This window comes from Podarcis gaigeae, assembly GCF_964106915.1.
Source record: "Podarcis gaigeae genome assembly, chromosome: 16".
Taxonomy (NCBI): Eukaryota; Metazoa; Chordata; class Lepidosauria; order Squamata; family Lacertidae; genus Podarcis; species Podarcis gaigeae.
Genome location: NC_139693.1, coordinates 19,002,251 through 19,027,045, shown reverse-complemented (window position 1 = coordinate 19,027,045; position 24,795 = coordinate 19,002,251). Strand labels below are relative to the sequence as shown.

At 50.0% G+C, this 24,795-nt stretch overlaps 1 protein-coding gene across 1 annotated transcript in view; it reads left to right on the top strand.

Moving 5' to 3' along the window:
• The first annotated feature begins 481 nt into the window (after positions 1-481).
• PCNX3 (pecanex 3) overlaps positions 482-24,795 on the top strand; it is a 45,658-nt gene continuing 21,344 nt past the window's right edge. Inside the window, exons 1-19 of the mRNA XM_083716797.1 lie at positions 482-1,539; positions 7,122-7,315; positions 7,946-8,048; positions 9,510-9,549; positions 10,318-10,413; positions 12,259-13,557; positions 14,444-14,573; positions 14,672-14,841; positions 16,693-16,789; positions 18,073-18,208; positions 19,192-19,352; positions 19,967-20,120; positions 20,292-20,324; positions 21,694-21,865; positions 21,973-22,083; positions 22,728-22,819; positions 23,105-23,214; positions 23,654-23,759; positions 24,656-24,748. Coding sequence (XP_083572923.1) covers positions 1,387-1,539; positions 7,122-7,315; positions 7,946-8,048; positions 9,510-9,549; positions 10,318-10,413; positions 12,259-13,557; positions 14,444-14,573; positions 14,672-14,841; positions 16,693-16,789; positions 18,073-18,208; positions 19,192-19,352; positions 19,967-20,120; positions 20,292-20,324; positions 21,694-21,865; positions 21,973-22,083; positions 22,728-22,819; positions 23,105-23,214; positions 23,654-23,759; positions 24,656-24,748 — 3,450 coding nt within the window. The 5' untranslated portion in view covers positions 482-1,386. The remainder of the gene's footprint in view (positions 1,540-7,121; positions 7,316-7,945; positions 8,049-9,509; positions 9,550-10,317; positions 10,414-12,258; positions 13,558-14,443; positions 14,574-14,671; positions 14,842-16,692; positions 16,790-18,072; positions 18,209-19,191; positions 19,353-19,966; positions 20,121-20,291; positions 20,325-21,693; positions 21,866-21,972; positions 22,084-22,727; positions 22,820-23,104; positions 23,215-23,653; positions 23,760-24,655; positions 24,749-24,795) is intronic.

The following is a 24,795-nucleotide window of genomic DNA, read 5'->3' as shown; positions in this document are numbered from 1 at the left end:
GCTCGTGCTTTTTTCTTGTTGTTTAGTCGTGTCCGACTCTTCGTGACCCCATGAACCAGAGCACGCGAGGCACTTCTGTCTTCCACTGCTTCCCGCAGTTTGGTCAGACTCATGTTTGTAGCTTCGAGAACACTTTTTTCTTACTCGGGTTTTATTCAGCGCGAATTCCCCCTCGTCACTCGTAGCATTCACGGATATTGAAAAACTCACACAACCCAACATCCTACGCGCAGAAAGCCTCGAGCTAGAAAAAGCGAGTCACTTCTATCTTTGTATCTCTTTTCCTCTTTTTATAGTCGAAGGGGACTTTTCAGTAAAATACAGTATTGGGATTTTTTTTAATTGCGGAGACAGACCTCACTGACTTCCGGTTCTGAAACCGAAATGTATCTCTCTACACTTTTCCTATATCTGCGATTACGTCAAGAGCGACACCCCCAGCCATGCTCTCCCTCTTGACCCTTCCCTTTTACTTCCTGCCTGCAAGGGGGAAACAGGAGAGGATGGCGCATGCGCGGTGCCGTGGCTGCTGCTCCTGCTGCTTCTCGGGCTCCTCTTCCGGCCTCCCCAGCCCCTGAGTAGGTTGAGGCACCGGGAGCCCCTCTCTGCTCAGGCCAAGTAGGGCTGACCTTTGACCCCGGAAGTGGACTGGACTTTGACTCCCTTTTATATTTTTTGGAGAGGGGGGCGGCCGTTCTCCGGCTTAATTTTGCTCTATACTTACCCAAGGGGCCCCCTAGCAATTTCGGGGCTGTCTCTTCCCGCCTGGGCCAGCACCCCCAGTTAGCACCCCCAGGGGCCACTTCCGGTGCAGGCTGGCTTGGTTTTGGGGTTCCCTCCGTCACTAGTTAGTGTTTGGGAGCAGCTTGTGCCATATCGAGCGTGGTCCCATTTTGCTGTCGTCCTCCCTCCTCCCATTCCAGAGGCGCAGGAATCCCACCGCAGCCCTTGGGAAGATCCACCAAGGGGCCCTGGCAGAGCCCCATCTTTTGAAGCCAATATGGCATGAGTCTCCATAGTGAGCCTCCATAGTGGAGATAGTGGAGAAAGAAGCTTCTCCACAGGGGAGGTTGGGGAGAGGAGGGGATGGTTGCCCAGAGCGGGAGGGGGGGATAGTGGTGTGGTGAACTTGCCCTGCTGAATGGGGCGCATGGACCTTTGGTGAATTGCCCCCCTCTCCCCACTCCACTGCTGTAGGAAAGGGTTTGTAGAGAGAGCTGAAGTAAGACCCAAAAGTGGGGAGGAGAGGGTTCTGGATTCCCCAGCCCTTGTGGATCATGGGCCTCAAGCTGCCTTGATGAAGGAATCTGTGAGTGCCAGCTGGGCAGTGGTGTTCCCTGAGGAGGAGGAGGAAGAAGAGGAGGAAGAGGCGGCCCCACCGTGGACATGGGGTCGCAGGTCCTGCAGATCCTACGCCAGGGCGTCTGGGCTTCACTGACCGGTGGCTGGTTCTTTGACCCGCACCAGAGCACCTTCTCCAACTGCTTCCACCTCTATACTTGGATCTTCCTGCTCATCTTCCCTTTCCTGCTGTACATGGTGAGTCTGGGTCTCAGTAGGCTGCGGGGGGGGGGGAGTGTTGGTATACTGGTGTTAATGTCTGTAGCACTTTTCAAGGTACAAAGGGCTGTATAGCAGGAGCCTTCCTCCTTGCTACTGCTTATACCTGGAGAAGCTTTCCCTCCTTATTTATTCACTCATTTCTTTGTCGTCTTTCAAGGCACAAAGGTACTGTATAGACAAGAACGTTAGAAGCTCTTGAAAGTTCAGCTTCTTGCATCAATTAATCCCAGTGGTGGCTCTCCGTTTACTCTCATAGCCTGAATCTTTTAGTTAAGATAGTGTTGTCTTTGCAAAGTGAGAAGCTTATAAACAGAGAAAGGAATAATTACTGATTGAATTTCAAGATGGGTGGATGGACAAGTGGCTTGGAATGCCTTGAATTTCAGGTCCAAGATGGAAGAGTCCAATGCCTGACTGATTGTCTAATGTGACTTAACAAAAAACATGGAGTGGAATATCTCTTCCCACCCCCCACCAGCCTTTTCTCTTTTTGGACCAGCTTCTAGCTCTCATGGCTTCCAAGCAATGCCATCCTGGTGCTTGTTTGAGGAAATCTGGGATCTTGTCTCTTGTCAGGAATCATCCAGGGAAGAAATTGAGCTGTTAGCTCTCGCAAAAGTCATCTATTCCTGCAGGATCTGTGCTGCAGGATTCGACTACAGCCTACCTTGAGGGATGGCTGTCCAGCTTCTGCTTAAATACCATTAGCAAAGGAGAACTCACTGCCTCCTGAAGTAGTCAGTTTCACTGTCAACCAACTCTTGCTGTTAGGAAGTTGTTTCTAATGTTTATCCATCTGCTTTCCTGCAGTAACTACCCATTTGTCCTCTCCGCTGGAGCACCAGGGGTCAAGCCTGCTCCATGTTCTTCTGCATGACAGCTCTTCAGATATTTGAAAAATGCTGTCATCTCTCCCCCCTCCCCCCATTAATTTTCTCTTCTGCAAGCCAAACATATACATTTTTCTCAGTAGTTCCACATTGAACTTCATTTACAAATCCCTTGCCGACCCAGTTGCAAACGTTCAAACCAAAAGCCAGAGTCTAGTCCTGGCAGTTTTAGCAGATAAGTAATATTGCTGTATGGGACGCGGGTGGCGCTGTGGGTTAAATCACAGAGCCTAGGACTTGCCGATCAGAAGGTCAGCGGTTCGAATCCCCGCAACAGGGTGAGCTCCCGTTGCTCGGTCCCTGCTCCTGCCAACCTAGCAGTTCGAAAGCACATCAAAGTGCAAGTAGATAAATAGGTACCACTCTGGTGGGAAGGTAAACGGCGTTTCCGTGTGCTGCTCTGGTTTGCCAGAAGTAGCTTTGTCATGCTGGCCACATGACCTGGAAACTGTACGCCGGCTCCCTTGGCCAATAAAGCAAGATGAGCACTGCAACCCCAGAGTCGGTCACGACTGGACCTAATGGTCAGGGGTCCCTTTACCTTTACCTTTTAATATTGCTGTGTAATGAGCAGAGACTCTGAGGACCAAAAACTAGCTTTGGGGGGTGGGTAGTAGCGGTTATTTGCACTACAGAATACTCCCGTTCTGGCAAAAATCTTTCCAAGCGTTATGCACTTTGGGAGGGGAGTTGCCATTGGCAAAATAGCAAGTGTGTGTGTTTGTGTGTTAATGGAGCTTATCACATAAGAAGAACCCTGCTGGATCAGACTTGCATCTTGTTTACCAAAGTGACCCCCAACCATTCCATCAGGAACCAGCAGAGGGAGCCAGTGTTGGAAACTGAGATAGGAAAGCTAGGAGCTAAATGGCACCTTAAACCTAGGTTATGGGTGCAACAACAGAAAGTCTAGGTGCACTTTTTTATAACCAGAATACAAAGCTGAAAATTAACAAATTGCAGCTAAAATATTATGTTTATTTTTCACATGGTCTAGTCCTTCCCGTGCCCACCCCCCTAGTATTCTTAAGAGGGTCTCTTCTGCAGTCTTCAGAGTAGCTGGAAGCGGGGAGGCAGAAAAAGGTCCTCCTTTCCTTCCACTCTGCAGTTTTAATCTGAAATTGTAGGTGCAGTACTGTGCCCAGAGCTCAGAAACTGCTCGCACTAATGAAATTCTCTGTTGCAAAATGCGCCTAGAACAATGGGAGTTTCAAACACTGGAGGGAGCAACAGGACTAGGGCCTAATCCAGCCCTTCCTGAACTGCTTCCATTCTAGCCGGTCATTATTTGTTTATTTATTACATTTGCATCCCACCTTTCCTCCAGAGAGCACAACTTTATGCTGTGTTCTGTTTGATACTGGTTGCTTTGATACTATTTTTAATACATTTTTTGGCATGGGTTGATTTTATGTTTGTGCTTTGCTGATTCCTCAACTTTGCAAACACCCAGAAGACTTTGTTGATGAGTGATGTAAACCAGTGTTAGAAACTCAGGTATATGAGCTAATTGCCAAATGTCACCTTAAACCTGGGTTACAGTTGCCAAAATGGAATGCCTAGCCACCTTTTTTTTTACAGTGACAATTATTATTATTATTATTATTATTACTAATACTATTGCTATTAAATTTATTTCTATATTTTAAAGAAAAAAATCTCAAAGCAGTTTACAACACATTAAAACCTTAAATAAAACAATCCAAATTAAAACAAACTCAAGCTTCAAGGAAAACATTTCAGATACAGTACTTCTATAAGTGCATTTTGCTTTCCCCATATATATTTACTGACTTAATTCCAGGTAGGGGATACCTTGTGACCAACAGTTGACAATACAATATAAAGGTTATGAGAATGTAGAAAATAAGGCGAGGAACTAATGTATACGCAGCTATGTAAGATGTATAAAGAACTGCCATGGAATGCTGGGTGGGAAGTCTAAAAGATCTATTGTATAAAAATGGAAAATGATGTAATTGTAAAATTGAAAACTTAACGTGTATATATAGAGAGAACATATATAGAGAGAGAGAGAGCTGCCCCATAGCAGAAGACCTCTAGGAAGCCAGTGTGGTGAAGTGGTTAGTGTGTTGCACTAGGACCTGGGAGATCAGGGTTCAAATCCCCACTTAGTCATGAAGCTCACCGGACGACCTTGGGCCAGTCACAGCCTCTTAACCTACCTCACAGGGTTGTTGTAAGGATTAACTGAGGAGTGGGGAGTGAACCATGGACTCCTTGGAGTAAAAGGTGGGACATAAACACAGTGAATAAGCTCTTCTGCTTGCCTGCTTACGAAAGCTGGAAGGGCCAGCCAGATGGAGGGGTCAGTTGCCAACCTGGCATCCAGAGATCTCTACATGATTGTTGCTGGACCTGCACCAGTTGCAAAATGCACCTGGCAAATTTTGATCACTGGTATAAGCACACTGTAAGTAAATAAATAAATAATAAAGAAACCCCAAGCCCTGGGAATTTAGTTATTGTGTCAGGCACAGTCTCGCCTTGCTGCTTGCAGTTGCTCCTTGCCAAGCATGTGAGAATCATAATGGGAAGATGCTGTGTGAAACTGGAGCTGGACGGCTGGTGCGGAGGAGGGGGGAGCGGGTCCTAGTGGCATGGGTACATGGCTAATGCTGCCTGGTGCCCGACGACTTTGACTCCCCTGCCCCAAATCTCTGCAGAAGGCTGAATCCTGAAGGATTGTTCATGTTGCTTAGGGGAAGCTTGAAATGCCTTCTCCCAGCAATGTTTTCACTACAGGTCTGGAAAGTCAATGCTACTTCTGAACCTGCTTCGTCAGTGTTAATTTCTTGTCAATTTTCAGGTAACAACCCTGGAGAGCTGCTGCCAGTCAGTGTAGACAGTTCTAGTTGGACAGTGGTCTGACTTGGTATAAGGCAATTTTCTATGTGCCTATACAGAGTTATGGGGAATGGGTGTAAATGAGTGGTAGAACATCTGCTTTGCATGCAGAAGGATGGTCCCAGATTCAGTTCCCAGCACCTTGAAGTAGGACTCAATTGGGTATAGGCCCATTCTGTGCAGTTGGGAATGGAGGGAAATCAGGGGTTCTGGGATACGGCTGTCAGAACATCACTTAATAATGGCCAGGTTTCTCTGAGTCACCGCTGCAAAGTGTCTTTGGGGTGAGATATGATGGGGTTGCTCAGGTGTGGGAATTTCAGTGGCCTAATCAAGAGTGCCGCAGATGATGTGTTCCTGTAGATTCTTTCCAGCTTTGGGACTAAAATAGGCTTGTTAGCTAAGCATCACTGCTGAAAGCAAATTGCTCACCAGTGTCCTGTTTGGATTTTGCTGCTGCAAGTCTGCAAAGCAAAATCCTCAATCTGAATAATGCCCAGAAGATTCTCTGTAATAAACTGGGAATCTAGGTATCTGGCAACCCTGTCTGATGGGCAGGGTATAAGCAAAAAGTTGTTATTACTATGATTACTATTATTACTGTGTTGTTGTCATCAACTCTGACTGGCAGTGGCTGTCCTGTTCTTAGGCAGAAAAGAGTGCTTCCTGTATACTTTGAACTGGAGATGCTGAAAATTGAAAATGAGGCCTTCTTGGTATAAAGTATATGCTCCACCACTGAACTGTGATACCTCTTTCTGGACCATTAACCTTAGAGCTCTCTCTCGGCATCTGGTGAAGGAATTGAGCATCCTGATGTTCTCAGCGTTCTTTTGAAAAAGATGATGAGTTTCTTTCTGCAGATAGCTTCAGTCAGGCTCAGTGGAGCTCTTTAGTTAAACATAGCTCTTTTCACCAGGTGTGGGAGTTAAACGTAAACATTAAAACATTCACTCATGGTGTCTGCACCAGCTTGAAGTTATAACACTGCCTTCTACATTCTCACAGTTAAAAAAATGTTTTGCTTCAAATACCTGCACCTGAAAAAGAGTTCTGTGTAGCTCAGAAGCTCACTTCTGTCATTCTGAAAGTGAATTGGTTCCAAAGAAGTACTGTGCCATTTGAACTGTGTTTGTTCGAAAGTTATAAAGGCATGGATATTCAGGTGTGCTTCTGAATCTGTTTCTGTTGTGCAAAGAACAGGTACCGTGTGTGTGCGCACGCGCGCTTTATGCAACCTATGCTGGGCATTGGGCTGCTGCAATGCACTTCCTGCAGGGCTGCTTTTGAAAATATACTGGCAGTTGCAGCTGGTGTAAAATGCTGCTGCCTGGAAAAGACAGGCTAGAAAATCTGAATACATAGCTCCGATTTTTGTGCCAATTGCATTGGCTGCCAATAAGTTTCTGGGCTCAATTCAAAGTGCTTGTCTTAACCTTCCAGACCCTAAATGGCTTGGGACTGGATACTATTGTGTTTGTGCACTAAATATCTGATTCAAAGATCTTTCTTGAATGCCTGCTCTTCAGATCAACTAAGCTGGTGTGCACAGGAGATGGGACCTTCTCGGTGGTAGCCCCAAAACTCTGGAATTCCCTTCCAGTTGGATCATGCCTTTCCCTTTTGTTACAATAATGTAGACCTTTTTCCTTCCAGCTACCTTTAATACATGCACTAAAAAGCTGCGCATTTCAGAACAGTGCACTCAAAGTGGTTTGTTGATTTCTTTAACATGGATGCTAATGCCTGCGGTATCTTTATCTACTCCTTTTTATGCACAGCAATCTTATTCCCTGGCAGGTGATGCCTCCCAGTATCGTGGTGGCAGGTGTCTACTGCGCGGTGGTTGCCACCTTCTTCACCACAGTCAAGACCATCAACTACCGCCTGCACACCATGTTTGATCAGGGTGAGATTGTGGAGAAGAACTCTGCACTCGCAGATGGTGCCAAGGCTGAAGATGGCGCTGCAGCGGACGAGGGGAACTTGGCCAGGTGAGCAGGGATGTGAGAGGGTACATCTCAGCTTCTTGCGGCTGGGCAACTTGCCTTTGCCCTGCCTCTCTTCTTGTCCCCCTCGTACTGTACTCCAGTACTGGCCAGATTATTTTTTTTATTCTTATTTGATGTGACTGTGTTGCTTAAAAACATAAGGTGAGCCTTGCGGGATCAAGCCAAAGGCCCATCTAGTCCAGCGTTTTGTTTTCAAAGCAGACAGCTAAATGCCACAAGAAGCCCAAAAGTGGGATCCGAGTGTAGCATCACTCTCCCCACCTGTGATTCCCAGCAGCGAGTATCCAGACGCATATTGCCTCCATCAGCTGGGGACAGAATTTAGCTTTGTGGTCTAATGAATCCCGTTTAGCAGCATAGGAACTTAAGAAACTGCCCAATACCAAGCCAGACCGTTGGTTCAACTAGGTCAGCGTTGTCTACAGTGTCTGGCAGTGGCTCTTGAGGGTTTCAGGCAGGGGACATACCTGGATACCCCGTTGAGGATTGAACCTGGGACCTTCGACGTACAAAGCAGATGCTGTACTGCTGAGCTATAGCCCCTCACCAATCAGTATTGTTTGTAATTTTAAACTTGGCCCTGGCTCCATTCCTCTCCCTCTCTCCTTGCAGAGACCCTGGCGGGGTGGAGATGACAGTGTTTCGGAAAGTCAGCTCCACACCTCCGGTGAGATGCAGTTCCCAACACTCTGTGTTTGGCTTCAACCAGGTCATGGTAAGAGCGAGGAAGCTTCTCCAAGGGTTGGAAAATTGGGTTCTGAGATCACTGGTGGCGTTATTGGGACCACACTCATCCCCTTTGGCACAAGAAAGGATCAAGGGGGTAGCACCGGACCTGGTACCGCAGAACGAGCTGCTGAGACATGCCGCCTTCCTTGAGAGCTTTTGGGGGGTGGCGGGATGGCATAGGATGCTGCTGGGAAGGTGTCTGGCAGAATTGCACTGCCTGTTGTCTTCTCATTCTGCGACTCTAGGATTTATTTGCAGAATATAGAAGGACAGATGCTCTGGATTGTGCATTGCAGAATCTTGTATGAGCTCAGCTGGATCAGATCAGTGGCCTATCCTGCTTCCCCAGCGGCCAGCCCTCTCCCACTTGTGACTAGCATTCAGAAGCGTCACTGCCTCTGACCCTGGAGGCAGATGACAGCCAATGGGGCTAGTAGCCCCGGACAGCCTTGTCCTCAGTCTGTCGAATTGCCTTTTGCAGGCCTCTAAACTAGTGGTCGACACTGCATCTTATGGGAAGTGGATGCCATCATTTAGCTTACATGCTTTGTAAGGATGTATTCTCTTTGGTCTGCTCTTAATATCCCACCACTCAGCTTCCTTGGATGACCCTGGGTTATAGCATTGTGAGAGAGGGGGTGACCTTGACCCTGTTATCCCACAGTTGCTTCCCTTCCCTTCCCCCCCCCCACCCCCAAAGCCCCCAATGTTGTAGCCTTTCCTTTATCTTGTGTATGTAAAAGACGTAGCTGAGTTTAACTCAGCATGCACAGACTTAGGGACATCCCAGTTTTCAGGTGGGTGGCCTGGCAGTTGCTGATGCTGCCATCCCACAAGGAAGGTGCAAACCTGCTCAGAAGCCCAGGACTCCCAGGGGTCACTCATTCAAGTGGAAGCAGAATATGTGTAATAAAATGAAAAACGAGAACAGCAACAATGATAAGAGCATCTGAGCCCTGTCCTTCAGCAGGGAGGCACTCAAATGCTCTGGTTGAAATTAAGTGCTAGTTGAGATAAGCCCTCAAATGCTCTGGTTGAAATTAAGTGCTGCACGGAGCAGTGAGGTAAGGGGTCGGGTGCTTGGCCCTCCAGGGGGTGGGCTACACTTCAGCACAGGATCAAGAGATCCTTGCATGAAGGGTGCCCCACTTCCCTCCACCTGGACCTCAGACTTCGTCAAGAGAGTGTTATGAACATAGGAAACTGCCTTATATACTGAGTCAGAATATTGTCTACACTGGCTGGCAGCAGCTCTCCAGGGTTTCAGGCAGGATTCTCTTCCAGCCATGCCTGGGGATGCCAGGGATTGAGCCTGGGATTTTTTTGCGTGTGCTACACTCACACTGAGCTCTGGCTGCTCTGAAAGGCGTGGAGGTGCAGCCTTCATTCTTGCCCTCCCTCAATAATCTTTCTGTGAAATAGTTTGATCTTTCTCTTTGCCTTTTAGGACCTGCTGCCCCACTTGGAGGACGGGAGGCCTGTAAGAGGTGAGACTAATTCCCTCTGCCGATTCTGTCCAAAACATGACACCATGGCTTCATTTCAGTTATAAATCGGGGGCAGGGGGGGGGGGAGAAATCCACTCCGCACAGGGCGCCTTTGCAGCAGATGGACTTGTGTCTGATCCTACCAGCACTACAAAACTGTGGGCACTCTGCCGTTTTCTGATGTATGTGTTTCTGAATAGGGGCAGAAAGTGGCCCTGATGTCCTCACCTCCTGAGCTCGGCAGGAGGCGGTGGGTTTCTTCAGCCATGTGCCTTGTTGTTGTTTTTTATGAAATTTTTTATTAAGATTTTTGCATTACAAAAAAATTTAAAGAAAAAATACAACATAAAAAATTGTTAAAAACAATCAATCTTTCCATCACATTATTTTTTATTTACTTGTTTCTCGGACCTCCTCATACCTCCCTTTTTTGTATTCCAATTCGATTTATTAGCTCAGCAGTTTCTTTCTCCAGCCATGTGCCTTGAAGCAGGGGCGGGGCAATTTGCAGCCCTAGGGCTAGATCTGGCCCTTGGCTTAATTTCATGTAAGGGGGGAGGAAGGGGGCTGCACTGCCTGTGACCAGGATGCAGCTCCCAGCAGATTATGCCCAAGGGAACGTGGACCTTGGTAGAGAAGAGATGCCCTCATCTGCCTTAGAGCAAAGAGCCCTGGTTTTATAGCTGAGGCATGTATGAGGGGTGGTGAGAGGGTGGGTTGTCTGCGATGGGGGAAAGTCTCTCAAGCTCCTATCGCTTCATCCTACAGACATCAAAGAACTTGTCCGTGAGCAAGGCAGCAACAACGTCATTGTCACGGCAGCTGACCGGGACATGCTCCAGCACTGTTCCCCCGAGAACCGTGGTAGGTCCCTGGCTGTGGTTGGTGGGGCAAGAAGGAGGGAGGCCCTGAACAAGACAGGAAGAAGTAGTTTTATAGACTTACAAAGCTGCCTTCTTCCAAGTCTGTCTATCCCAGTGTTTCTGCTCTGACTGGCAGTGGGTTTCAAAGGATCTCAACAGCCATCTGGTCCAATCCCTTAGGATTACCACACCCCTGCAAGGTGGCCACCCAACCTTTGCTTAAAATCCTCTAATGCACCACCTTCTAAGGCATAGCACTGTTCCACTGTTGCATAGCTTGCACTGTCCAGAAATTCTTCCTAATGTTTTGTCAAAATCCCCTTTCCTGTAACTTGGTTTGGGGCCTTCCCTCTGGAGCAACAGAAAACATTTGAGAAGCGACACACAGTGTCACACAGTCCTTTTGAATATTTGGAGATGGTTTACATGTCGCTTCTCAATCGCACCTACATATTCACACCCATCTGTTCCTCATGAGACGTGGTCTCCATCACCATCTTTTTTTGCTACCTTCCTCTGGCGTGTTCCGGTTTGTCAAGATCTTTCCCAGCCCTGTCACTTGGGAGCCTTTTTTCATATATAATATGTACAGCTCCCCACCCCCGGCAAATGTTAAACAAAAAGAGAAGCAACTCGCCATAGGCGACCATAAATTCTATGCAGGCGAGTGAGTGGGCTGACGGAGGAGAGACAGTTCACTCCATTCCTCTTCCGTGCTAATCAGGGAGTCTCTTCCTCCATGATCAGCATGGCAATGCAGCAGCACAAGAGGGCCAGAGTGATCCATCCTCCCTCTGGCAGCTCACTTGGTAGAAGTCTTAGGCAACTTCCTATATTCCTATTGCTGCTTCTCAAAAAGAGGAGTGTCTGTAATCTTCGTGCTTGGAGATTAATGTGTGGATTGCAGGCTTTTTCAGACACATAGGATTGTTCCTAAGAGTAGACCTATTGAGTGCTGCCATCAATAGACAGTGAGCTGGATATCTCTTGTTCAGTACAAGGAACTTGTTGCCCTGCTGTTGGCAGCTCTGTCAGTGGAAATAGCACTCCATTGAGAGCACTTCATGAGGAAACAATTCGAGACTGTCTCAGAAAAGCTAGCTTGACGCGATCTGGCCTGTAGCAGTGTCAAAAAGACTTGCTTCCCACAGTAGAGTGGTCCAAGGCACTTGGAAGCGGTACCATTTTGAATCAGTGCTGTTTCCGTTCTCATGTTTTGTTAACAGAGAGTCAAATCTCAAGCCCCCCAGTTACCCAAGTGACACTCTGGGGTGATTTCACTCTTTTGCCTGAGGTTTTGGGCAGAAAAGTTGTGTTCCACTTTTATTTATATTGTTGTGCTTATTTATTTTTGCTTCCTCTTATCAACAGTGTACATACCATCAACTGTACATACCATGTTTTGACTCTGCTTGGCCATAGCGACTCAGATATCATTGCTCCAGATTCATATCTCTGCCCGTCATGCTCCCATTTCAGGGGTGGAACTGCTGTGAAACTAATGGAGCTTAAGTTTCAAGGCCCCTAATCCTGGAGGACCACAGAAGGGAATAGTTCACATTGCTTAAAAAGGGGGGAGGGTTAAATTTTCATTCCCAGAGTTTGAGAGTCAGTAGCACAGATGTTGTAAAGATCGTGGTAAACAACCCCATTGAAGAAGATAACAGTGGTTACCCAGACTTCTGGTTGCAAAGGGCCCCCGAAGATGTAGGCCCGCCACTGACCCATTTTATATGCATACATCCTTGGGTGTGGCTAAGATCCCAGCCAGCTAATAAATGTCCCTGTCTTGAGATGTGCACTTGTGTGTAATGCCCTCCTCCTCTCTGCCTCGCCCTCTCTACAGCCAGTGATGTCACGATGGTGTCTGCTGACGTGGAAGGTGCAAGCGGAAGCCTGCTTCCTCTTCCCAAGGCAGAGCCCCCTCCGGCTGGGAGGAAGCAGCCTCCCTCCCTCCCAGCGCAGACTTCCCTACAGAGCACAGATTCCTCGGAGCAGTCTCCCCCTGCTGGGGCAGGGTCCCGGGCCCCTCCGCGCTGGACCGCCAGCGAGTCGGAGAGCGTGGGGGACACACCGCTGAGCCCTCTAATCAAGAGCAGCTTGAGCGAGGAGCTCAGCCAGAGCTTCCTGAGCCTGGCGTTGCCAGAGGCCGGGGGTCACAGCCGCCGCGAGAAGCGCTGCTCCGGAACAGACTACCAGCCCTTGGAACCCCGCCCAGAGCGGCCCCTCAAGGCCGGCTCTTCGGACAGCTGCTTCAGCGGCACCGACAAAGAGACCCCCAGCACTCTGAGCAGCTACCGCAGCGAGAAGACGAATTCCACCCACTTGGACAGCCCCTCGCTCGGCCCCAGCCCCGGAGAAGGGGCACGGGGAGACGAGGGTGGCCCTGGCATATCCCCACCCCCCGACGGCGGCAGTGACACAGATGCCCTCTCTGACAGCGAGCTGCTGCGCTCCCCCGAGCTGGGCCTTCTCGGGGAGCTGAGCTTTGACACGCAGAACACCCTCAACTCCCTAGAGACGGTCAAAGGCGACGGCGAGCTGTGGGGGTGCCCCGAGCCGGAGCAGGTGGTCCGGCCGAAGGAGCTAGGCCTCAAGGGCCGCCGGCGCCTCTCCCGCAAGCACGGCAACTCATACCTGCCCATGCGCACCCTCCTGGACAGTAAGGCTTACGCCGAGGGCTTTTTTGCCGACGAGGACTCGAGCGACTGCAGCGACCTGAGCCGGGCTTCCAGCTTGCACTCCCAGCACAACTACAGCACTGACACCTCCTCCAGCACTTCCTGCTACTCTCCTGAGCGCCACCCGCCCACTCAGCACAGCAAGCAGTGCCTCCCCGCTGCCGAGGCCAAGCCCCTGCCCCTTCTGCCCCCCGAAGGCGCCACCCTCCCTCCCCAACATTCCCATTACGCCCAGCGCTCCGGGAGCACGGCCAGCGCCAAAACCCACGCCCGTGTCCTCAGCATGGACGGGAGCCACATGGAAGTGAAGCCGGCGGGCTGCCTCACGGTCTCCAAGTCGGATTTGGAGTCCCACACAGGGAAGCTGACAGCGGAGCAGGAACTGGGCAGCGCCGTGCGGAGCCAGTCTGCCAACCAGCCCGGCTGGAGGGGGGAGCTGCAGGCCGAAGGGGCCGTCGGAGGAGGTGAGTCCCTGAGATATTCCAGGTGTGGCTTGACTGCCCAAGGGGAGAGCTCACAATGTTGTTAGAAAAGTTGGACACCACTCCCAATCTCTGCCCAGCCACGGCCAGATTCCGGGGGGCTCTCAGCACTCAACCCAGGGTCTGTGTTCCTTAGAGAAGCAAGACACGGTGGAGGCTGTCATAGCTTTAAGATATTTGGTTTATTTGCATATACAGTGGTACCTCGGGTTATGTACCTAATTCATTCCGGAGGTCCGTTCTTAACCTGAAACTGTTCTTAACCTGAAGCACCACTTTAGCTAATGGGGCCTCCCATTGCTGCTGCGCGATTTCTGTTCTCATCCCGAAGCAAAGTTCTTAACCCCGAGGTACTATTTCTTGGTTAGCGGAGTCTGTAACCTGAAGCGTATGTAACCCGAGGTACCACTGTATCCACCTTTAGTCTGCATGGAGAGGAACTACAGATCTTTCAGCCTGGTCATCTCAAAGGGCTGGTTCCCCACAGCAGTGCAGCGCTGCTCCCCTTTGGTTCCTCAAGGCATCTCTCCCAGCCTGCCTTCAGCCAAGATCCTTCTGCCCTTTATTTCAGCTATTCCAAGGCTCATGCCAAAGGCGCCCAAACACTTCCTGCGACATTGCACCCAGTTGCCCAGCTTTACAGGCAACTTGGGCAGGGAACACATCGCGACCCTGGCCACCGTGATGTTATCGCCAGTTCAAAATGCCTGAAACCACTATCGCAACCTGAGCACCATACCAGTTTCAGATCATTTGCCAATATATTGCCCAGTCCTAGTGGGGAGCCGCCTGTCACCAGAATCTGGAGGCAGCGGAGGGAGGTGAGGGACAACTACAGCAAAGGATCGCCTGGGCTTTTCTCTTGCAGCTGCCACTGGAGAGGAAGGGCCCAAGCCTGACCGGTCCAGCAGCATCAAGCGCATGCAGGCCATAAGGCGGCGGCATAACGCAGGCAGCAACCCCACCCCTCCATCCTCAGTGATGGGGTCCCCGCCCAGGTAAGCACCGCGGCACATGCATGCACTCTCCCCTTTTTCAGTTGGTGGTTTTTTTTATATTATCTTGCCTCTTCTCACCCTCCTGCCTCTCCCCGCAGTTTACAGGACCTGCAGCGAGGCCGGGCCTCTTCGCACTCTCGTGCGCTCACCCTCCCCTCCGCCCTGCAGTTCGCCAGCTCCCTCCTGCTGCCGCGAGGGGCCATCCACGAAGCCTGCAACTTCGACGACACGTCTGAAGGTGCCGTGCACTACTTCTACGACGAGAGCGGTGAGCGAGGGGCGGGTGGGGGGAACACTGCATGGGGAAAGGGGGGCAGAGCCGGAGGAGGTGCTTGAAGAGGGGGCCTCTCCTGAGCCTCCCGTTGTTTTATTCTGCATTTTAAATTATTGGTGTTCGGGTTCAAAGGTTTGTGTTGTCATACTTTGTAAGCCGCTCAGAAGCAGCCTTTGAAAACTGCTTAGAAGCGGCCGTGGCTTTTTTTGTGGCATTTCCCTGTTTGGGGGATGCTGTCAGGGATTGGACTGAAGAAGAATGGTGGGGGCGGCCCCCTCTTCTCCTGAATCTTCCCGAGAACTGGAGGACAGTATAGATTCAGAACAGTGGTTTGCAGAGGGGCATAGTTCAGAGGCTGCAGAGGGCAGAAGCTGGGAAATAATTGGAAGATGAACAGCAGGAAGAAGAACAAGCACCAAGGGAGATACAGCTGACTAACTCAGTCCTTGGAAAGCATTGCTGACCCCCTCCCCACTCCCAGAACCAGGCGTGCATTACGGGTAGTAGAGCAGAGAGCTCAGAGACAGAAATCTCAGATTAGCCGGCGCAGGGGTGACATAGAATAGGTACAGCATAGGGGGGTGGGAATGTACTTGGAGCAATGCCATCATGGCATAGATACTACATTCCTTTGTCTCTCACTGTGAATACTGAATAAATTACGTGGTAAGGCCTCTTCGTGTTTTCTACATTTTTGGCTGCCACCGGGGGAGGGATAGGATTCCCTGAGCCTTGACAGATGCCCTCCTTGGAGAGGTGCACCTGCGTTCCTCATCAGGGACTTTCAGGAGGAATTTGAAATGGTTCCTGTTTACACCGAGACCACTGTTTTCAGACAGTTTTTACTGTAATTTTTAAAGAAAATTTTAAATTAATGGTAACTGTTTATAGAATGTTTTTTTAGAAATCTTTTGTTATTGATATGTGTGCTACCCTGCAATAAGAAAGGTGAAATACTACTACTACTATAATTATTATTAGTAGTAGTAGTATAAAATTTAAATAATAATAGTAATTCAGGAGGGCAGGTCTTGCTTCGAGGTTGTTCACCAGTGTTTTGTGGACCGGACTAGGTTCCCTTCACCTCAGGAGGATTTTATTCAATCATGCCTTGGATCCCGAATGCCCTGGAACTCAGATGTTTTGGCTCCTGAACACCGCAAATCCGGAAGTGAGTGTCCTGGTTTGTGAATGTTCTTTTGGAACCTGAACATCCGACGGGGCGTCTGCGGCTTCTAATTGGCTACAGGACCTTCCTGCAGCCAATCAGAAGCTGTGATTTGGTTTTCAAACGTTTTAGAAGTTGAATGGACTTCCGGAATGGATTCCGTTCGACTTCCAAGGTACGACTGTATGTATTTATTTCTTTGTGGTATGTACAACTCACCCGTTGTCCAAAGGTCCCAGGTTGTGGTTACACATATCTTATTGAAAACAATATACTGTATCGGCTGAAACCGAAACACAGAGGCCATCATAAAATCTCAGTAAGAACGACTGCACAGCAGTGAGAACCAGAATAAAAACACATTCACTGGGTAAAGAGGTGCATCTTCACCTGCCAACACAGTTGAAGCATGACACACCTCAGAGGGGAAGTTGTTATGAAGATACGGAGCCACCACCAAGAAGGCCCTGCTCATGCACATTGCTGGGTGATAGGATTACAAGCAGGGCCTCCCCTGTAGATCTTAAATATAAGGGCAGGATGATAAAGGAAGTGATGTATGCCAGAATGTACCTTGGCTCCACTCCCTGAATAAGTGGACGCCCTCATTTCTCTCTGCATTTGCATGTAGAAGATCCCAGCTTCAGTATTCCTATCCTTTCCCCCTTTCTCTCCAGGGGTCCGGCGCTCATACACTTTCGGACTAGCCGGGGGCGGCTACGAGAATCCTGTGGCACAGCAAGTCAGTGCAGAGCACGGAACCAACAGTGGCTGGTGAGGCCTCCTGTGTTCTAAACTTGAGCGGCTGATGTTGCATGCGGATGTGGACTTTCTGGAAAGCTTTGAAAGTTGCCGGGGGGGGGGGAGAGATTCTGGAAAAGTTTCCCATGGCCCTAAATTCATGGCTAAGTTAGCATATTTATAATGAAATAATCGCTTGTAATAAACATTAGTAAACAAATATCTTCTCGTAATAATCATTAGTAAACATATCTTTTCTTCAAAGAAAGATACACTGCAATCCTATACCCACTTAACTGCAAGGAAGTCCCACTGAACTCAATGAAGCTTACCTCTCAGTAGCCGTTTATGATTGCGCTTTTGGGTGGTTTGAACATTGCTGTATTCAAGGCTTTCCTGGAACATTTGATTTTTGTTGAAATACTTGTAAATCTTTTAAAGATGCGATAGCTCAGTAGCATATATTTCCCTCATTCGACATACCGTCAGGGTAAACCTGTTGAAATCAATAGACATTAGGGGACACTCAATCATTATCTAGATCAGGGTTTCCCAAACATGGAGCTGCATAGATAAATGGCTGGACTCTGTATCAGGCTGCCTCCTGTGTTCCTTGTCTATTGGTTTTAGGCCAGGCAGGAGCCATAGCTCAGTGGAAGGTGCATCATTTGCATGCAGAAGGCCCCAGCCCCAATTCCTGGTGGGGCCAGTTAGGACTGGGAGAGCTCCCTGGTGCCCTGATGACAGTCAGTGCAAGACAGCACTGAGCTAGACCGACAAATGGCTTGGCTCAGTTTCAGGCATCTTCCTGCCTTCTTCCTATGTTAGTGCGTCAGATTGTGACTGGGGAGACCCAGGTTTGAATCCCCCGCTCAGCCATGAAACCCAGTGGGTGATCTCAGTCCAGTCACCAGATCTTAGCCTAACCTACTCACTGGGTTGTTGTGAGGATACAATACATGATGGCAAGAACCAGGGAGCTACTAGCAGGACTGTAAACTTAATAAAGAAATAGCTTGAATTGGTATCATGCGTTGGTTATCTGAAAGTAACTGATGGTGAAAGTGTGGGGAATCTGTGGCCCTTCAGATGTTGCCGGACTCCAACTCCCATCAGCCTCCAGCCAGCATGGCCGGTGGTCAAGGTTGATGGGACTTGTAGTCCAGCAACATCTGGAGGCCTGCAGCTTCCCTATTCCTGATGTAAGCAAACTCCCACTTATAGGACCTGTTGGTTGCCCTGGGATACATGCCTCCCATCACCAGCCTCTCTCAGATGAACGCTGCTCCATCACACTTCTCTGTTTGCTTTGGCAGGGACAGGCATTCGCACTCCTCCAGCTTCAACTCTGCAGAGGTGCCGGAAGGGACGCCTGCCCTTACGCTGCTGCAGCCACGCCCCGTGGTTCTTCAGGGCATGCAAGTGCGCCGGGTGCCACTGGAAATCCCTGAGGTGAGGCCCTGGGACTCACGTGGCAACACTGAAATCGCTTGGGCTTCCTCGGAAAGAGCCTTGGTTGGGTTGCATCACTTTGTAATTTTGTAAGGCGCCTCAAATTACAGACAGAAGAGGTATCAGCTGGGTCTGTTTGCACTTTTAAGCTCTCCTCCTTGTTTGAGTGATAAGACCTGCTTGACATGCCAGCTCTGGAAGACCTGAGATCTTGCAGGAACACAGATTGCCCTGCGAGATCTCATGAGATCATCTGAGAGCTGTCGCACACAGCAGGCCTTCCCCGCTAAGCAAGGCAGAGAGCTTAAAAGCTCTTTCTGTGCTGGGTAACTCCAAGGGAACTGGACACAAAATAGCTTTGCATCTCTCTGCCTTGCTTGGATGTAACTTATGCAATTTCAACCAACTGCCTTCAACCACAGGTGGTTGGAATTGGGTGAATTACATGTGTGTAAAATGCAGCCATACTCTATTTGATCTTCCAAGTCCTAGTCCAACACTCTGACCACTGCACCACACTGCCTTCCTAGAGTACTACTGCTATGGGGCAGCTCTATAAATTAAGTAGGTAAATAAATATGGGGAAAGCAAAATGTCACCTAGAGAAGGATCTGAAATAGTTTACTTGAAGTTTGTTTAATTCTGGATTGATGTTTTGATGTGTTGTAAACCGATTTTTCTTTCTTTAAAATACAAAGCAGTATAGAACTGAAATTAATAATAATATACTCCCCCAGTTTATTGCAGTTGTAAAAAACGGGCTTAGCAGAATTCGATTTTTCGGGGACAAAAACTGAAGGAGGCAGGGGCAGAGAGATTGAAAAGTAAGAGAGAATTGAGAAAGGGGGCATTATTTGTGGGTTCAGCTTTTAGTTTCTGGCCAGGAGGCGAAGTCTCTTTCCTTTTAAACGGTTTTGGGGGTAATGGGATGGGTCCTGAGTGGAGTAGCAGAACCAACCCAGTTAATTGGCTGTTTTCTGCAGTTCGACCTTCTGGACCAGGAATCGCTGCACGAATCCCAGGAGAACACGCTGATGATTGAGGACAAATGCCACCCGCGCCAATACTACAAGTTCTGGGTGCTGCCCGGACGCTGGATGCGAGTGCGCTATGACCGCCTGGCCTTGCTGGCTCTGCTGGACCGGTGAGTGACACAACCAGCTGCTCGTCTGGCCAGGATCCAGGCAGTCCTGTCTCCCCAGTGATGCCTCTTCCTGCGAAAGGTGCCTCTGGGCATATGCCAGCCATAAAGGTGCAAGATGAGGCTGGCAAAGTCTCGCAGGTAACTGCTGAATGAACGACTGGCACCTCCTTGGTTACAAGCCGTCCAGATCTTTAGGTTTCTGAAGCCTCTTTGGAAAGCTGTAGCCCAAATGGTCACATCTGCCAGGCAGTCACAAGTTAACAGATTTGCTCATGAGCCCTTGGGTGGATTTGGACAATACTTTTGAGAAAAATAGCAGAACCCTTCTGAAAACAACCCCCCTGCCTGTTTCTGATCTCCGCCCTGTCCCTGGAATGCCGCTTAAGTGTGCTGAAAGGTGAAAATTGGGCTTTCCGATTCAACATAAGGAAGCAGATCTTAGTTACGCATTTTTCTAATGACCAGCTGGGATGGAACAGTTCAAGGAGAAGTCCCTGCTGCCTCAGGATGATGGGAGCAGCCCCAGCCTTCCTTCTCTTCCCTCCTCTGCTGCCTATTGCTGCCAGGTGGCAGTGGATGGTCAGTGATGCTCCGTTCTTCCTCCGCCCCTCCAGGAACCGGCGAGTGGCAGAGAACGTGTTTGTGGTGGTGCTGGTGAGCCTGGTAGCTTTCCTTGGATACCTCCTCCTCCTCCAGGGCTTCTTCCGGGACATTTGGGTGTTCCAGTTCTGCGTGGTCATCGCCAGCTGCCAATACTCTCTGCTGAAGGTGAGTCTGTGGAGCCCTGTCTGCGGCTGAGGATGTAGCTTTTCCATTCAACGAGTGTGTTTTCAGTACTGCTCCCCTCCTCCCCCGGTTGTCCTGAGGGTGCATTTTCTCTGCAAGGAGTCCTGATGTATCTAACCTCCCACCCCCTTTCCTGCCATCTTTTTTTTCCAGAGTGTCCAACCTGATGCTGCTTCGCCGATGCATGTGAGTATCAAACTGCTGGAAATTTGAGCAGGCTTAAGAGTGTGTGTGTGCGCACACAAGGATAGCAGATACGGCTTTGGTTGGTTAAGGATGCTTCCCTTGGATCCACTTTCGTGCATGTTGTGTTGAATCAGTGTATTAGTGGGCCTCATGCACCCGAGAGCTGGGAGTGGGAGGACAGGGCAGGAAGTACCATCCGCCAGGGGGTGGGCAATGGGGCAATTGCTCTCAGCCAGGTGTGGGAACCTCTGGCCTGTGTTCCATCCTTGTTCCACCAGGGTTTCCAGATTGAGCCACAAGGTAGTTTTCTCCCTGAAACCATGCCCACCGGTCAATCAGCTGACGCCATCTCATTGGGTGGCTAATGCCACCTGATAGGCTGGGCATTGGAGTGGACCTTTAAAGCCCTAAATGGCTTTTTCCCTGTATACCCTAAGGAGCATCTCCATCCCAGTCATTCAGTCTGGACACTGAGGTCCAGCTCCAAGGGCCTTCTGGCAGTTCCCTCACTGCGGGAAGTGAGGATGCAGGGAACCAGGCAAAGGGCCTGTTGAATGCCCTCCCATAAGATATCAAAGAGAGAAACAATTACATGACTTTCAGTAGACATCTGAAGGCAGCCCTGTATAGGGAAGATGTAAGTATTCGATGCTTTATTGTGGTTTTCTAATTTGTTGGAAGCCACCCAGAGTGATTGGGGCAACCCAGTCAGATGGGCAGCATATAAATTTATTATTATTATTAAAGGAGGGTTGACTCACCCACCGATGGGGAAAGGGCTACCTGGCTCGGGTGCATGAGAAACCTCCCCATTTCTCACATGATCAAACCCTGCAGGAAGCTGATGGGCAGGAAGGTCAGTCCTACCTTATTTGGGCACCGGAGGTTCCCAAGTGCCCAACAGCCAGGTGATTTCTGGGCACAATGCCAGCCACTGCACAATGGATTTTAACAGCCAGGTAGTGCCATCGGGGCGGGGGGGAAATACAGGGGTAGCACAGAAGAGGCAAAGTATATTTCTAGGTGGATGAGTTGTAAGATCTCTGAAAGAAAAATGACAGCATGCTTACTGACTGGAGGAGTCCAGCTTACCCCCCTCCCGGTGCCACCAATGGAGACATATGACCTGGCAATCATCCGATATGCGAATGAAGAATGGGAGGGGCCTGATAAGGATCTGGCCTGTGGAGCCAGCCCCCTGTTCTCCGCTGCCTTCCGCTGCGTGCATGAAAGATGGGTCTTGGAAGGCAGACATGAAGCAGTCCCTCCCCAGGGACCTCGCAGCCTTGTGCTAGTTGCTGTCCCTAAGAGGAAGCATCCCTGGCCCCTGCTCTCAAGGGGGCTTTTCTGCTTTCCCTTCCTCCGGCAGGGGCACAACTGGATCATTGCCTACAGCCGCCCCGTTTACTTCTGCGTGGCGTGCCTCTTGATTTGGTTTCTGGACCTCTGCGCCCACGCCGTGCCCCTCCCACCCGTCTCCTTCTACGACCTCACCCTCTTCTCCGCCGGCTTCTTCTACTGCGCCCGAGACGTGGCGATCGGTGAGTGGCTGGCAGGGTGGCCCATGGCTCGCGAGAGAATCCCCGGGCGGCTCATGGGGTCATTTGAATGTCCGTGGCTTGATTCCGTTTTTTCTTTTCTCACCCAGTTTTCACCCTCTGCTTCCCGGCCATCTTCCTCTTCGGACTCCTCCCCCAAGTCAACACTTGCTTCATGTACCTTCTGGAGCAAGTGGACATGAACATCTTTGGTGGAACAGGTGCAGAGAGAAGAGGGGAAGGGTGAATGGGGAGGGGCTGGGGTGGGTGGGGCTGAGAGGGTCTCGGGGTTCTGCTGGAGGTACAGAGCACAGTCCTCCATCCTCCCCGGTTCGCGTGAAAAAAGGGCAATGCATTGCTGAGCTGAACATCCGTAGTGGAGCTGGGTATGGGCTGAAGCACTTCAAACTGTGGGTCCAAGGTGGGACCCCCATAGTGCAGGCTGAAAAAGGGTTTCAGTCTTGTTTTAATCCTACCTGTTGCTTTTGTGCTTTTAACTGTTTATAATTATTGTGTGTAAATCGCTTTGAGACAGTGGTTTAGAAGGCAATTGATACATTAATTGTAATAATGCAGTCATACCGTGGAAGTCAAACGGAATCCATTCGACTTCCAAAACGTTCAAAAAACAAATTGCGGCTTCTGATTGGCTGCAGGAATCTCCTGCAGCCAATCAGAAGCTGCAAAAGCCACGCCGAACCTTTGGGTTCCAAAAGAATGTTCTCAAACCGGAACACTCACTTCCGGGTCTGCGGCATTCGGGAGCCAAAATGTCCGAGTTCCAGGGTGTTTGGGATCCAAGTTACAACTGTAATAATGATAATTTATGGTGCTGCCTTCTCTTTCTCTCTCTCCCCACCCACAGCTGCCACCAGTCCCCTCACCGCCCTTGTTGCTCTCCTGCGCAGCCTCCTCGTGGCTGCCCTTCTGTACGGTTTCTGCCTTGGGGCCATCAAGGTACCTGACTTTTGTGGGGAGCGAACGGGCCAAACTTGCCTTTGGGGAATGGGCCGGGGCTGGGTGTTGGCATTGAGCTCCAGGGCAGGTTCAGGTGGTTTGCTTTGTGGTCACACTGCAACCTTTTGGTCTGAAGCAACAGTGCCATCAGATCAGGTCTAGGTTGGAGCGGTCCGCTTTTGGCTGCCTGCTAGGGCTTTGGGTTTCAGGCGGGGGCTTTGAGGGTATTGCAGTTTCTCTGAGCCTGATTGGTTTAGTTTCTCTCCTCTTTGCTCTCTCTCCCAGACTCCGTGGGGTGACCAGCATGTGCCCGTCCTCTTCTCCGTCTTCTGTGGCCTCCTCATGGCACTCTCGTATCACCTGAGCCGCCAGAGCAGTGACCCAACTGTGCTCTGGTCTGTATCCCACCCGGGATGGATGGGGAGTGCAGCCTGCAGCAGCAGAGAGCGAGGAGGGAGTTGGGACTCCTGAGTGGCAGGGAGACAATTGGGGGGGGGGGGAGAGCAGGATTTGCAATCAATAGATGCTGGGAGGTGGAAGGACGAGAAAGGGGAGGATTGCTGGAGACAGTGGAGCAGATTCCTATGGGAGGTGGTGGACTCTCCTTTCTTGGAGGTTTCGAAGCAGAGGTTGGGTGGCTGTCTGTTATGTGCGATCTAGTTGAGATTCCTGCGTTTGCAGGGGGTTGGACTAGATGACCCTCGGGGTCCCCTTCCGACTCTACAGATTCTATGACTCCCCCAGCCAGCTTGACGTGGGGAGAGGCATAAGCCTGCTGGGGATTTCCTAACCCTAGTTCTTCTCTTCCCTGTTTGTCTCCCCCGGACGGGACAGGTCTTTGATACGAAGCAAGCTTTTCCCTGAATTTGAAAACCGCAATGTGGAGAGCCCCCCACTTGGAATCAAGGATCCGCTGCCTGAGAAACTACGCAGCTCCCTGGTGAGTAAGGAGGCTTGAGGAATTTGTGGGTGGGTGTTGAAAAGCTCACTCATCTGAGGCACAGCCCCCAAATTCATTTGCAAATTGGGCATAGTCTGCACTGAGCCAGGCAGCGAGAGGAGAGCTGCCTTTTTAATTTTTATTTTCTGTGCAACTTCCCAGGGAAGGGTAGCATGCCATCACCCCAAGGAGCATTTCCATCCACATTTTAAAGCAGCGGTGCTTCTTCGCTTCTCCAACCGGCTATGAGCTGTGTAAAATATAAAAAGTAGGGCGAGTGGGGAAGTTGAAATACAACCTGTAAACCACCTTTCATGTGGATTAAATAAAAAAGACCTGTGCTTGCAAAGGGGCTTTCTCTTGGTCACGTGCAAAATTGAAGTGGTTTGAGTTCAGGCTGCTCTGTCCATCCCTGCTGGTGAGGTGGGTGGGGCAGCCTGGAAAAGGAAAAAGAAGGGGATCTGCCCTATGCAGTTTTACGTCTTCACTGATAAATGGTGTCCTAGCAACGGGCCGTCCCAGAGTGGTCCATCAGCATAAAACAGGGCTGTCCAACAGGTTGACTGCTATCTACTGTTAGATTGACCAGACTGGTGTCCGTGGTAGATCACAGGATCCTCCCCCCCCAAAAAAAGCTCAACAACTTTGGTAGATCACTGCCATTTATTTTATAGTGGGAGTAGATCTCAGTCTCTTGAAAGTTGGACATGCCTGGCTTAAAATATCGGCATAGTAGTGATCATCCATAAGATAAAGTTGTGATGGGCCCTGGAGGGTGTGGGGCTCAGGTGTCTGGGTCTCAGATGCAAGCCAGCCGGTCACCTCTAAAGCAAAGGGCGATGTGCACAGAGAAAGTCCCAGCTTCTCACTTCCTCTTCCTCCTCGCCCCAACGCAGCGGGAGATCCTTCACTCAGACCTGGTCATGTGCCTCGTCATCGCTGTCCTGACATTTGCCATCAGCGCCAGCACCGTCTTCATCGCTCTTGAGGTACCCGTGGGAAGAAAGGTGTGGCGTTGGTGGGTTTGGGAGACAGT